Source organism: Drosophila melanogaster, chromosome 2R (assembly GCF_000001215.4).
Source record: "Drosophila melanogaster chromosome 2R".
Lineage (NCBI taxonomy): Eukaryota > Metazoa > Arthropoda > Insecta > Diptera > Drosophilidae > Drosophila > Drosophila melanogaster.
In genome coordinates this window covers 8,225,244-8,236,245 of record NT_033778.4, presented here as the reverse complement: position 1 = coordinate 8,236,245, position 11,002 = coordinate 8,225,244, and the positions used below count along the sequence as shown (strand labels likewise).

Here is an 11,002-nt window from a genome sequence, read left to right as displayed (position 1 = left end):
GATTAACCCAAAATATAAGGAGAAAGTCGATTTTATTCATTAAGTCTATTTATATGTATATTTACTTTAGCTTCCTTAAACTAATTTTATATTGCTTTTTTGGGTGCATCTTTAACGATTAAAAACATACGCGTATGTACTTTCGTACTTTTTTATAGCACTACTTTTTTATAGCACTAAAAAGTTGATTTTCTATTATCGTATTCATCAATGCTAAATACATTTCATTTTTGGCTGGGGGCTTCGAAACTAGATGTTTTTTACGACAGATGTTAGGTCTTGAAATGTGCCACCGCAACTGCAACCGCAAATCTTTACAGCGAACAAATCCCACCTAATCTCCCCGCAACCCTTCCTCGTGTTCATAGTTTTGAGATCTTGAGCAGCTGTTTCGCATCAGGCACACTCCATACGAAATCCATTCGGAGACGCATCTTCTTCAATATTATGTAAGATGCTTGCCAGCAATTAGGGCCCGCTAGAAGCCAGAGGAAAACCCGTGCGCCCCTGAAAAGTCACTATTTCTTAGCGCCGACCATTGTCCGGGCCAAGTCCATTGTTCTCGTGGCTCGAAGAAGTGGCGGGGGATGCAGCCGGGAGAATGGAGTCGGCAGCTGTGCCAATTCTTGGCACGAGAGCAAGGACAGTTTAGTGCAAATGTTGGCTTAGGAGCAGCTGATCCACCAAGTGACCGTTACATCAGCTGGCATGGGTCACCAATCAATGGAATCAATGATATGGATTCGACCCAGCCCATCATGTGTGCTAGTTATTTAGGGTACGCCCAATAAATGTGAAAGTGTTCCTGAAGTCCAATAGCATATGGAATAGATATCAGCTTAAAACGTTCCATTAGATTTAAAAAAAACTTCTGACAATAACATGAAAATTGTAATTGAAGCTCTAAAAAGAAATATCAGCTCCCTATACCCAATAACATTCCAATATGTCTGGCTTTTCCGTTTGTCAACAAACCTTAATTTTCTCATAAGGACAAAAGTTTTAAATATTTAAGTTAGATTGTGCACCCAAATATATATAGCTAAAGGCGATAAAAAAAGCCAAATGTGTGACGAATCCCCTCAGCATATAAATTATTGCATCTTTTGTTTTTTTTGGGTGAAAACACTTTTCCCCCTTTTTGGAGTCTGTCAGAAAGAACTTTCCAGTTATTAGCCCGACTCCTGGCTGGCCATTTATCAAATTCATAAAAATGAAATCTCCCACAGCAGGAAGAAAAACAATCAAATAGTTGGGCGGCCCGTCACGACTTCTAATGCCCCGCAGACCGCACACTTCACTCAGGTTTCCCCTCGTCGCTAAGCGCCATAAAAATCAACAAGGAATTCATTTAAATCAACATATATCTTGGCCAAAGGAGGAGTTCTTCTCCTGCCCCCGCATCCGTAATCCACTTGGGTTTAGTTCCGTTTGGATCAGTTCACACATTTGCTACCGTTTCATATTTTTCATGCTCATTATTTCTGGTGCATATCTATGTATGTGTATGAATGAGAGGTACGGGGGAGTTGCAGCTAGCACACCCCAAGTAATAACTGCAGTTCCCACAGCTAAAAATACATACCCCCAAAGTCACTAATTTGAGGTTGAGAAAGGTCTCCATCTCCGTCTTAGTCTGCCGGTGCCCTCAGAATTGATTAAAAAAGAGGGAAGTAGATCGTCACTGGTCGACAGATCGAAGCTCCCAACCGACCGGGTGTACAATAAAAATTAAAGTGTTTTAATGTGTAAATCGTGCGTTGGAAACGACGCACCGAGGATCCGAGCCCGGGAAGCCCCAAAAAGGAGGACTGACAGATACAGATACAAGCCTGGCTACCGATCGTCAGCGATCGTGCCACACTAAATGGCGTTTACCTTGATCCCTGGGCCGGGAATAAGAAAAAAAAGGAAAGAAAGAAAGAGGAGAAGCCACAGCAGCAGCGGCGTTTGGGGCTGATATTGAACTTTGATTTCTGACTGGTTTCTTCGTTATAGAATTTCAATTCTCAGTTTCTGAAGAAGCTCTGCAGACTCTGCACGTTTCGCCAGACGATTGATCCACATATGTCGGATGGTTCTGAGGTTTCTTCTCCCTGGCCCATGGCACTTTTACATTTTGCCAGCTCATCGTGCTTATTTCGGGTTTCGTGGGAAAATGTTTGCCAAATTTGCGGCGTTCAAAGGAGCCAAAGTGATCGCCATTAAGCAGGGTGATGTGCTCATCAGTGCAGAATTCAGCCGAACCCCATGGTTTAGTTGCTGTGGATGTTTTAGTTGGTCAATCGTAGCCGTGGCATTTATTCAATTTACGAAAGTTGACATCGGATCAGTGCTGCAGAGCTTGTGCATGATGGATGATCGCCACAGATTATTGCTCAACACGGGATTTACGCTCAGGCCGCGAGGGATCACTTTGCACAACCAGGGTTGCCAGGCGGCGCAATACGTTTACGATCCCACCCAAAACTCCCCAAATCGGTCCATAGGTAGATCTACGTCAGCTGTCAGCTGGCGCATGGCCCGCGTCAGTGGTTATTGACAACTCCTTTGGTCGTAATCCTGCCAACATCGTAAAGTAATAAATTTGCCTGAAAAAGGAAAATCTGCCGGGGATCGACTATAAAAATTGGCCCAGCCAGGTAAGCTCCGTAATGATTGACCCCGACCCTCAGTCCCAGACCCACGACCGATCCAGGTCCGATTCCGATCCATTGCAAGTCGCGATTCCGTCCCGAAACCCAAGCAACCCCCTAAGACGCTTCTGCCGATGAGCCGACCAGGCAAAAGCGAAGAATTTGAAACTAAGGATTTCGCCTTGCAAGGGGGTTGGGTTGTCACGGGGGTTGCGGCAGCTGCGCCGAACAATTGCCAAGGAGTTCTCCTTAATGAATTGCAAATCATTCGCCGGGCATTGATCAAGTTTGTCCTTGCCAAGGGTGAAATCTGTGCGACTAAATGTGCCATCAGCCAGCCACCCAAAAGGGAAACGGACACAAACGGAACATCTGTCGCAAATAATGCTACTCACTGATAACTTATAGAAAATCTCACTTGATACATTTTTTAAGGAACTAAAGATTTTTTGCTTTGCTTTAGCAAATTTCAAGTACTAAAGAAGAATCGCTGTTAATTCTCTGAATATAGTTCATATTTTTGTTAACTATTGCTTTAATCAATTCATTAAAAGTAATAAGCAAGTAAAAAGTAAAAAAAAGTAAAGTAATAATATTCATAAGATTTATAGTAGCTTTGTATAATTATTGCTAAATATATGAATATTCTAAAACAAATAGATTGGGTATTAAGTCGGCTTCGACACGAATTAGAAGATTAAATTCAGTTATAAATTTTTGTTAAATTGTAATAAACTTTAAATTCATTAATGATATGTTATTGATTTTAATGCTTAATTTCCTTCAAAATTATTTAATATACAATGCTTGCTGTATTTTACAATAAAATCAACTAAATTTTGTGGGTTTCGTCAAGCCAAAGGCTAATGACTTGGCTTAACCGAATGTTGTGTTGTTTCTCGATCAGGCTCGACTTAGTCTCGTTTACTTGAGTTAAGCTCCTATTTTCACTAATCCCCTGGAATCCGCAATTCGTTGACTCGGCAACTCTGCCTGCCTGGGAATACCTACTCAAATACTCACTTAAATCTCACTCCGAGTGTGAACTCATTGGATTTGGGGTGGTTATGCACTCACTCACTCTCCGATTGAGCGCAACTGCGCTGCTGCGGTGAAAAGTTCTCAGTCTGCGGACGGCGATCGTTGGGCTGCCTACCTGCCTCAGCTCTGCCTCTGCCGCTGCCCGCGTCGCCAGGTAAGAGAGTCCCTCGGTTTCACTCGTGGACTCGTTTCGGCTTCGACCCGATTCGTTTTTAGCTGGTGCCCGTGGACTCGGAGGATCAGTATCCTTTTGGCATCTCGCGAGCGCGGTCGTCTGCCGCTCTCCTTTGAATGAACATTTAAAATACTATTCTATACGATTCGATAACCAGAACGATCTTTAACGCGTACCGCTTGTTAAGTTTTTGTTGTTCGGACATTACTAAGAAGTACGTGCAATAATTGTTATAACTATTTTCGTACTCGAACCAAAGTTATTGTGTTGTGAAAAAGACCAAATCGAAATCGAACTATCTTGGATTATCTCCCACTTGGATATACAAATTAAAATCGTTACAAAATGGATTACAAAAACGATATTAATTCCGACGACGATTTCGACTGCTCCAACGGCTATAGCGACAGCTATGGCTCCAATGGACGCATGTCCAATCCCAATGGATTGTCAAAAGCAGAACTTAGAAAGGTGAGTTCGCTCTTTTGCGATGAAATTGGACTCGCAAACTAAAAAATAGCAGAGTTTATTAGCACCCTCGATCGTTTTGAACCTTTTCATTTTAATGGCTTAGAAAATGTAAAGCATTAAATTAATTTTAAAAATCAAGTGAAACCCTTGTTTTATATAAACAAAGATATCCCTTAAACTGAAATAAATTCCTACGAAATAAACTAATTGATTCCCTTTCTTTTCTAGACCAACAAACCGATTATGGAGAAACGTCGCCGAGCTCGCATTAATCACTGCCTCAACGAACTGAAGTCCCTTATCCTGGAGGCGATGAAAAAAGACGTAAGTATCTTGCCCGAGCGTCAAAGCAGAAAAGGAGCGGTCCGCCCGCGAATTAGAAACTAGCCCCCGATCCCTTTTGGTTCACTTTCTTATAAATAATGTTAGTCCACAAAAAAAAACCTTTAAGGCACAAGTGTCCGAAGGGCGGCAGAACTACAAAAGAACAAAAAAATGTATAAAAAACGAACTCCTACGACACAAGAACTGAAAAAAAAAACACAAACCAAGGGCTCTAATTGAGTATTAAATTTTATTGATGATCATTACACTAGAGCGCCGACGAGGAGTCAGTCAAGAGACCAAAAAGTGTTAACAAGTCGAGGAATTACGCAGAAATCGCCGGAGATGCGAACGAAACCAGTTTCCAAGGAGTGATCCTGCTGTGAGAAACTACAAAGCAGAAATCAAGTAAAATTTGCCGCCGCAGAATTCTGCAGGAGAGCCGGACCAAAAATCAAATAAGAAAGACATTGAGGGAAAAAAGCAAAAGTAAACAAAAGGTTCAGACAGGGGAGCGGGGGAGGTTGAGGGGGCGGGGCTGGCGAGCGACCTGCGTGGGAACCTTTTGCTAAAATATGCAGTCCCAGCGGCGAGAAAGGGACGAACAATCGGGGACCGAAGACTGGCGAAGATCGCACTGCGCGAAAAAAGAAGATCAGGAAGAACGATTTGGAATCTTCTGTGCCCAAAAAGTCTTCATATGAGATCACAAACGATAAGATCGGCGAGTAGTTTATTTTAGAACCACTTACTAAAGACAGTCACTTTTCCATCATTAGTATTCACTTGCCAGAAAATTTGACTTTAAGCCCCCTTTTTGCTCAGTGCACAGTAGCAAGATCAGTCGTTCTTCTCGCTGGAGTTGCTGAATCTCACCTTGGTCGTGTGATATTTACAGAGTGGACTCGACTGAAGTGGACTGCAGATTACACGCGAATAGTTGGACATATGAGGCACGAAACGTGCTTCTTAACTTCGCTTTTTCCCAAGCTATTGAACTTGTTGTAGGGCCCCAAACAATTAGCCCGACCATCTCCCACCCCATCCCCATTTCATCATTATCTGACTTTGGTTCCTTCGTCTTCTATACTTTTAGCCGGCTCGTCATACCAAACTGGAGAAGGCCGACATACTTGAGATGACGGTGAAGCATCTGCAGTCGGTGCAGCGCCAGCAGCTCAACATGGCCATCCAATCGGATCCCAGCGTTGTCCAGAAGTTCAAGACGGGATTCGTTGAGTGCGCGGAGGAGGTGAACCGCTATGTAAGCCAAATGGATGGCATCGATACCGGTGTTCGTCAGCGGCTCAGCGCCCATCTTAACCAGTGTGCCAATAGTCTGGAGCAGATCGGTTCGATGAGCAACTTCAGCAATGGATACCGTGGTGGCTTGTTTCCCGCCACAGCTGTCACGGCTGCTCCCACTCCGCTGTTTCCCTCGTTGCCGCAGGACTTGAACAACAACAGCCGCACGGAGTCATCGGCTCCGGCCATCCAAATGGGTGGACTTCAGCTAATTCCCTCCCGCCTGCCCTCGGGAGAGTTTGCCCTCATCATGCCGAACACAGGTTCCGCTGCTCCGCCTCCGGGACCCTTTGCCTGGCCAGGATCTGCAGCGGGAGTCGCAGCTGGAACAGCCAGTGCCGCCTTGGCCAGCATTGCCAATCCCACACATCTAAATGACTATACACAGAGCTTCAGGATGAGCGCGTTCAGCAAACCGGTCAATACCTCAGTTCCGGCCAATCTTCCGGAAAACCTCATCCACACACTGCCCGGCCAAACGCAGCTGCCGGTGAAGAACAGCACAAGCCCACCGCTGAGCCCAATCTCCTCCATCTCCAGCCACTGCGAGGAGTCCCGGGCTGCCTCGCCCACCGTGGATGTGATGAGCAAGCACAGTTTCGCCGGCGTCTTCTCAACTCCGCCACCAACCAGCGCGGAGACCTCCTTCAACACCAGCGGATCCCTCAACTTGAGTGCCGGAAGCCACGACAGCAGCGGATGCTCGCGACCGCTGGCCCACTTGCAGCAACAGCAAGTGAGCTCCACCAGCGGAATCGCCAAGCGCGACAGGGAGGCGGAGGCCGAGTCCAGCGACTGCTCCCTGGACGAGCCCTCGTCCAAGAAATTCCTAGCTGGCGCCATCGAAAAGTCGAGCTCCGCTTGGAGGCCGTGGTAGATCAACCGCACAGGCCACTTCTATGTTACGTTTATACATTGTTAATTTATTTCATTGCAATTTTTTCAAAGATCACTTCAATGCTTTAGAACCCCATTAAGTTTCAACGATTTCTATATGTTTTTATGTATCCCCGTTTCGCTTTCTTCATTTTAAGTTCAGCTGTGATTTTGTATATTTTTTGTGTAGTTCTCGTTTAAGCGCTTTATACGACTATTATGTAGTTCATTAAATAATTATGTTCTTTAATGTTTCATTAACTGCTCAAGTATTTAAACAATTAAACGTGTTTCTATTTAAGTTATGTAGTTTTCATTGTATAGCGTTTATCATTAGGTCATTCACGTTTCTATATTAGTGTTTTAATTTAACGATTGTAATTTTAACTTTTAGGTAATGCAAAATTCGATGGAGTGAAAATAATGATAATAAAAAAAAAATGCTGCAAAAGAAAAATCCATCCAAATTTAATGGTTCCTTGGTTCTTAACTGATTAGAATTGGAAAATTCAAGATCGCATCAACAATCAATAGTACTTGAACTCATTGAAAAGTCGGAAGCTGAATTCAAATCAATACGGAAACAGCCTTATCATGTATGTTCGATGTTTTCGCAAAGTTTGATTGAAAAGATAACTCAATCGAAAGCTCCCAATCCATGCTATATAAGCAATAGGCGGAACACATTTAGTGTGTCAAAAACTAAATTATTGCAATCAAGAGCGCGCAGTGACTTTCAGGCGTGCATTGAAAAATCTCAGAAATTATAAAAACAATTTAATTGAAAAATTTTAATTTTACCATGCCAGGAAATCTGTTTCAAGTGTTACTAACTGTGGCGATCCTGCCAGCTATTAGTTTGGCATCTAGTTCTGAAGATGGTCTGCACCATTACCGTGCTTCTCCAAAGCTCACGGGTCCTGTGAAGCTCCTACACGATCCCGAGGACACCATTCTGAACACCTTGGATGGCGCTCTGGAGAAGATCTCCACCATCTACATGCAGGCCTTGTTCGCTGGTACCCACACCCCGGAACTGGAAGCCCCACTCCGAGCCCTCGAAATCGAGTTGTTCGATCTGCTGGACGAGCTCTATAATCAGAATCGTCTCAAGGACTATATAAAGTACGAGGCGGAAGTGACGCGACAAATGATAATCTACAACATGCTGAAGAGATTGTTTGGCTACACACAGGAAAATGAGGCTGGATCTGTCTGAGCTGTAAATTCTAAATATGTTTTCTAATTATAAGTCCTTCATCAATGCAAAAGTAGACGAAGTGAATTTTAATATACCACACCATACTATATACTATTGTATAATGCCTAAAATTCTTACTCATACAAATATTCAAGGTTTTTATTTTTTACTTTCTTATGTTACTTTGGTATTATCTTCGATATTTCAAAATAAAGTTAAAGTAAAGTAAAATTTTTGATAGTCAAGGAAATCGACTATCAAGTTTTTTTTTGTTATCTGTACGATTTCGGGTGATATTGTGGCAAAAGTATGTCCTATGGCCTTTGTATAAAATGAACAATTTTACAGGATTTTAATAAACTTAAGCCCTAGAAATAGAATGCGTTAATATACATATCTTTTTTATAATAATAATTTATTAATAATGAAATAGCAATAAATAATTATTTTGCTAACCGTTGGTTAGCAAAACCACTTGGCTAACAAAACATCCGTGTTAGAATTGACCTAAAGTGTTCATTGTGATCTCTTAATGAAAATGATTGAATAAGGTATCCAGATACAAATAGATTTACATCCTCATATCCCATTATTAATTTGTAGTTTCCACTTTAATGCCTTTCCCTTTCGACCCTTTTTTAATTTTTCTTCACAATTTGATTTCACTTCCGTAATAACTTCCGCAACAGCCTGTTCTCGTCCTGCGGCTGCCTTGCGTGTGGCTGTCGAGTGTCGCCCCGCCGTTTAGGGACTCGGATCCTCCAACATTTCGATCCCAGTACTTCCCACACTCAATCATATCGGCGCTGCTGTTACCCGATCCTGCTGTGAGAAAGGAACAACACCTTCGCCGAGCGATCAAAAATTATCATAATTTCCATTTCCTTTTACGCTATTATCCTTTTGCATTTCCCAATACCGATGCACTTGCTCGTTTGTTTCCCACACATCCTTGAGATCCCTTATCTGTGCTTGTTTGCTTTGTGGTGGTTCGCATTTCCCCCACCGCTGGCCTCCTTGCATTCCACTTGTCTCGCTGGATCCTTCGGTTTCATTCCTTTGTGCGCTGTGTGCGCAGTGTTTGCTGTGATTTGATGCTGGGATCGGAATCCTGTGCGTTTTCCGTGGGGTTTCGGCTATCACTTTTGTTTTTACTTTTGATTTCATTCTTGGGAATCTCTGTGGGAACGCGCTCGCCCATCAGTTCGTTCGTATATGAGTTAGGCACTCTACAAAATTTTTGGGCAAACTTGTTCAGCGTTATTAACAGAATTCGTCTTAGCGCCCCCTTAGTTCTTTGTCTTTGGGACTTTGGCATATTTAATTGTCATTTAACAAATTAACTTGCCAAAAATTCAAAAACTCTGGCACTGATTTTCCCACAGACAAATTCTCCTGCTTACAATAGAGTTATTCGTACGGAAAACAAAGTCATGCGGTGTTTCGGCGGAACTCTCCCACACACACATTTTGAATATGCCCCTGTGATCCTTTTCTGCTGCAAGAAAAGGATGAAATGTATCCCGGCTACCTGTGCATCGGCAAATTCAAATCGGCTGCGTTTCTCACAGCCAAAACAAAAATAGGTCCTGAATGGACCCAGCTATCTGCGTTTCTTGGGCCGATTTGGATTTCTTGTGCGTAACAAGTGTATCTATCGGTATCCGTGAGATGGTCGTGATTGAACAGCTTTGCGCAATGGTAAATGTGGAAATGGGCCTCCCTTAGTTTTCCCAGGATATGAGGGCCGTTGAAATTCCTTGAGAAAAAAATGCATGATTGCGGCGTTATTATTGCTTTGTATCGTTTTATTTTATCTTTTCTTATTTCGCCTAAAAGAAACACTCCTTAGCTCTATTTATTGCGAATTGATGCATATTTATTATATTTTTACAGTGTTTATTTGCAGTGCGTTTCTGTTGCGCGTTAGTTAATCGTTTAGCGCTTTACTTAACTTATTACATACATCATTATATGTATAAATATCATTTTTACATTGTATAATTGTTAAAATTTGGCTTTAGTCTGAGCATTATTTTTACAGTATAACCCTTTAGGTTTTAGATCGATTGATTTAAAAATCGTGCAAACTAAATAGTGCTACCGGTTTGTAGTCATAAGTATTCTAGATGTGTGAAATATTCGGTGATGCAATTATTCCTAAGCAATTTGATCATTAATTGATATATTCTGGATGTGCTGGCGTTGTTCGTCCTGGCTTTGTGAATACTTAATTAATTTAAATGCATATTTGGTCAATCTCAAGAGGCGATTTCGATTTCGCCCGCATTCACTAATTGGCAAATTGTTAGTGAGTGCTCGAATGATTCCTCCGTTTAAATGTTAACTAGGCTGCTTTTGGGCAATAAAAGTATAAAATATGTACAACTTTCTCTTCAGCTCGTGGGCTATAACTAAATCTACCGACTACTAAATTTACAGATCCACAAAACGTTTCGGATATACACAGATTCACGTATGTTAAAAATTCATTTATCAAAAGGCGCTTGTAAAACGTGTAAGCAAATAATAGTATAAGGACATCGTTAGGGACATAACAAAGGGAGCAAGGCTGCCCGAGTTATAGCTCTTTGGATGAGGGCTCAGGTCAGCCCAAAACTAAAATAATATCAAAAACAATAGAAGGAAACAAAATATACACAAACGTTTACAAAAGTTCGTTATATGGCTAAACTATCAGTCCATTGTGTTCGAGTTCAAATCATTATTGAGTGTTGGGATGTGGATGTCTCCATGTACGACTGCTCCTAGCACAGCTCTCGGTTGCAGCGGGTCAATCATCAGAGGATGTCCGGCGTGTGATTCTCGTCGTGCGTGTGCTGCAGCAGACCCTTTCGCTCGTCCGGAGCCGTGCTGTGTGTTATTTCAGTGCTCACTGGCTCCGGAATGGCATCCGCGTACATGGATTCGTACACCGGATTCGCAAAGTTACCCTGTAAAATAAACTGCAGT

At 42.4% G+C, this 11,002-nt stretch overlaps 3 protein-coding genes, 2 long non-coding RNA genes and 1 other non-coding gene across 7 annotated transcripts in view; 4 read left to right on the top strand and 2 right to left on the bottom strand.

Moving 5' to 3' along the window:
- The first annotated feature begins 3,915 nt into the window (after window positions 1-3,915).
- On the top strand, window positions 3,916-7,275 carry dpn (deadpan). Its single transcript, NM_057575.3, has 3 exons — window positions 3,916-4,323; window positions 4,552-4,647; window positions 5,744-7,275. The coding sequence occupies exons 1-3, from the start codon at window positions 4,198-4,200 to the stop codon at window positions 6,827-6,829; spliced, it is 1,308 nt and encodes a 435-aa protein (NP_476923.1). The 5' UTR covers window positions 3,916-4,197; the 3' UTR covers window positions 6,830-7,275.
- Window positions 4,658-5,142, top strand: sisRNA:CR46360 (stable intronic sequence RNA CR46360). Its single transcript, NR_163211.1, has one exon. It is a non-coding gene; the product is annotated as a stable intronic sequence RNA CR46360 (long non-coding RNA).
- Window positions 5,181-5,714, top strand: sisRNA:4 (stable intronic sequence RNA 4). The gene has a single exon (NR_163207.1). It is a non-coding gene; the product is annotated as a stable intronic sequence RNA 4 (long non-coding RNA).
- Window positions 5,450-6,950, bottom strand: asRNA:CR44275 (antisense RNA:CR44275). Its single transcript, NR_124462.1, has one exon.
- A 243-nt stretch (window positions 7,276-7,518) lies between the features above and the next one.
- CG34217 (uncharacterized protein) lies at window positions 7,519-8,256 on the top strand. The gene has a single exon (NM_001103759.2). The coding sequence runs from the start codon at window positions 7,631-7,633 to the stop codon at window positions 8,045-8,047; it is 417 nt and encodes a 138-aa protein (NP_001097229.1). The 5' UTR covers window positions 7,519-7,630; the 3' UTR covers window positions 8,048-8,256.
- A 1,551-nt stretch (window positions 8,257-9,807) lies between these two features.
- The window catches only part of LRP1 (LDL receptor protein 1), a 52,274-nt gene continuing 51,079 nt past the window's right edge, over window positions 9,808-11,002 (bottom strand). The window contains exon 23 of one of the 2 annotated variants that reach the window (NM_001273871.2): window positions 9,808-10,983. In NM_001273871.2, coding sequence (NP_001260800.2) covers window positions 10,831-10,983 — 153 coding nt within the window. In that variant the 3' untranslated portion in view covers window positions 9,808-10,830. Of the gene's footprint in view, window positions 10,996-11,002 lie in introns of both variants that reach the window. The other variant, NM_176104.3, reaches the window with a different exon arrangement.

Bases quoted from the DNA above. Each gene is read 5' to 3' on its own strand.
- dpn (NM_057575.3), top strand. From the start codon at position 4,198: ATGGATTACAAAAACGATATTAATTCCGACGACGATTTCGACTGCTCC. The intron at 4,324-4,551 runs GTGAGTTCGCTC...TTTCTTTTCTAG, and splicing joins CAAAAGCAGAACTTAGAAAG to ACCAACAAACCGATTATGGA. The intron at 4,648-5,743 runs GTAAGTATCTTG...CTATACTTTTAG, and splicing joins TGGAGGCGATGAAAAAAGAC to CCGGCTCGTCATACCAAACT.
- CG34217 (NM_001103759.2), top strand. From the start codon at position 7,631: ATGCCAGGAAATCTGTTTCAAGTGTTACTAACTGTGGCGATCCTGCCA.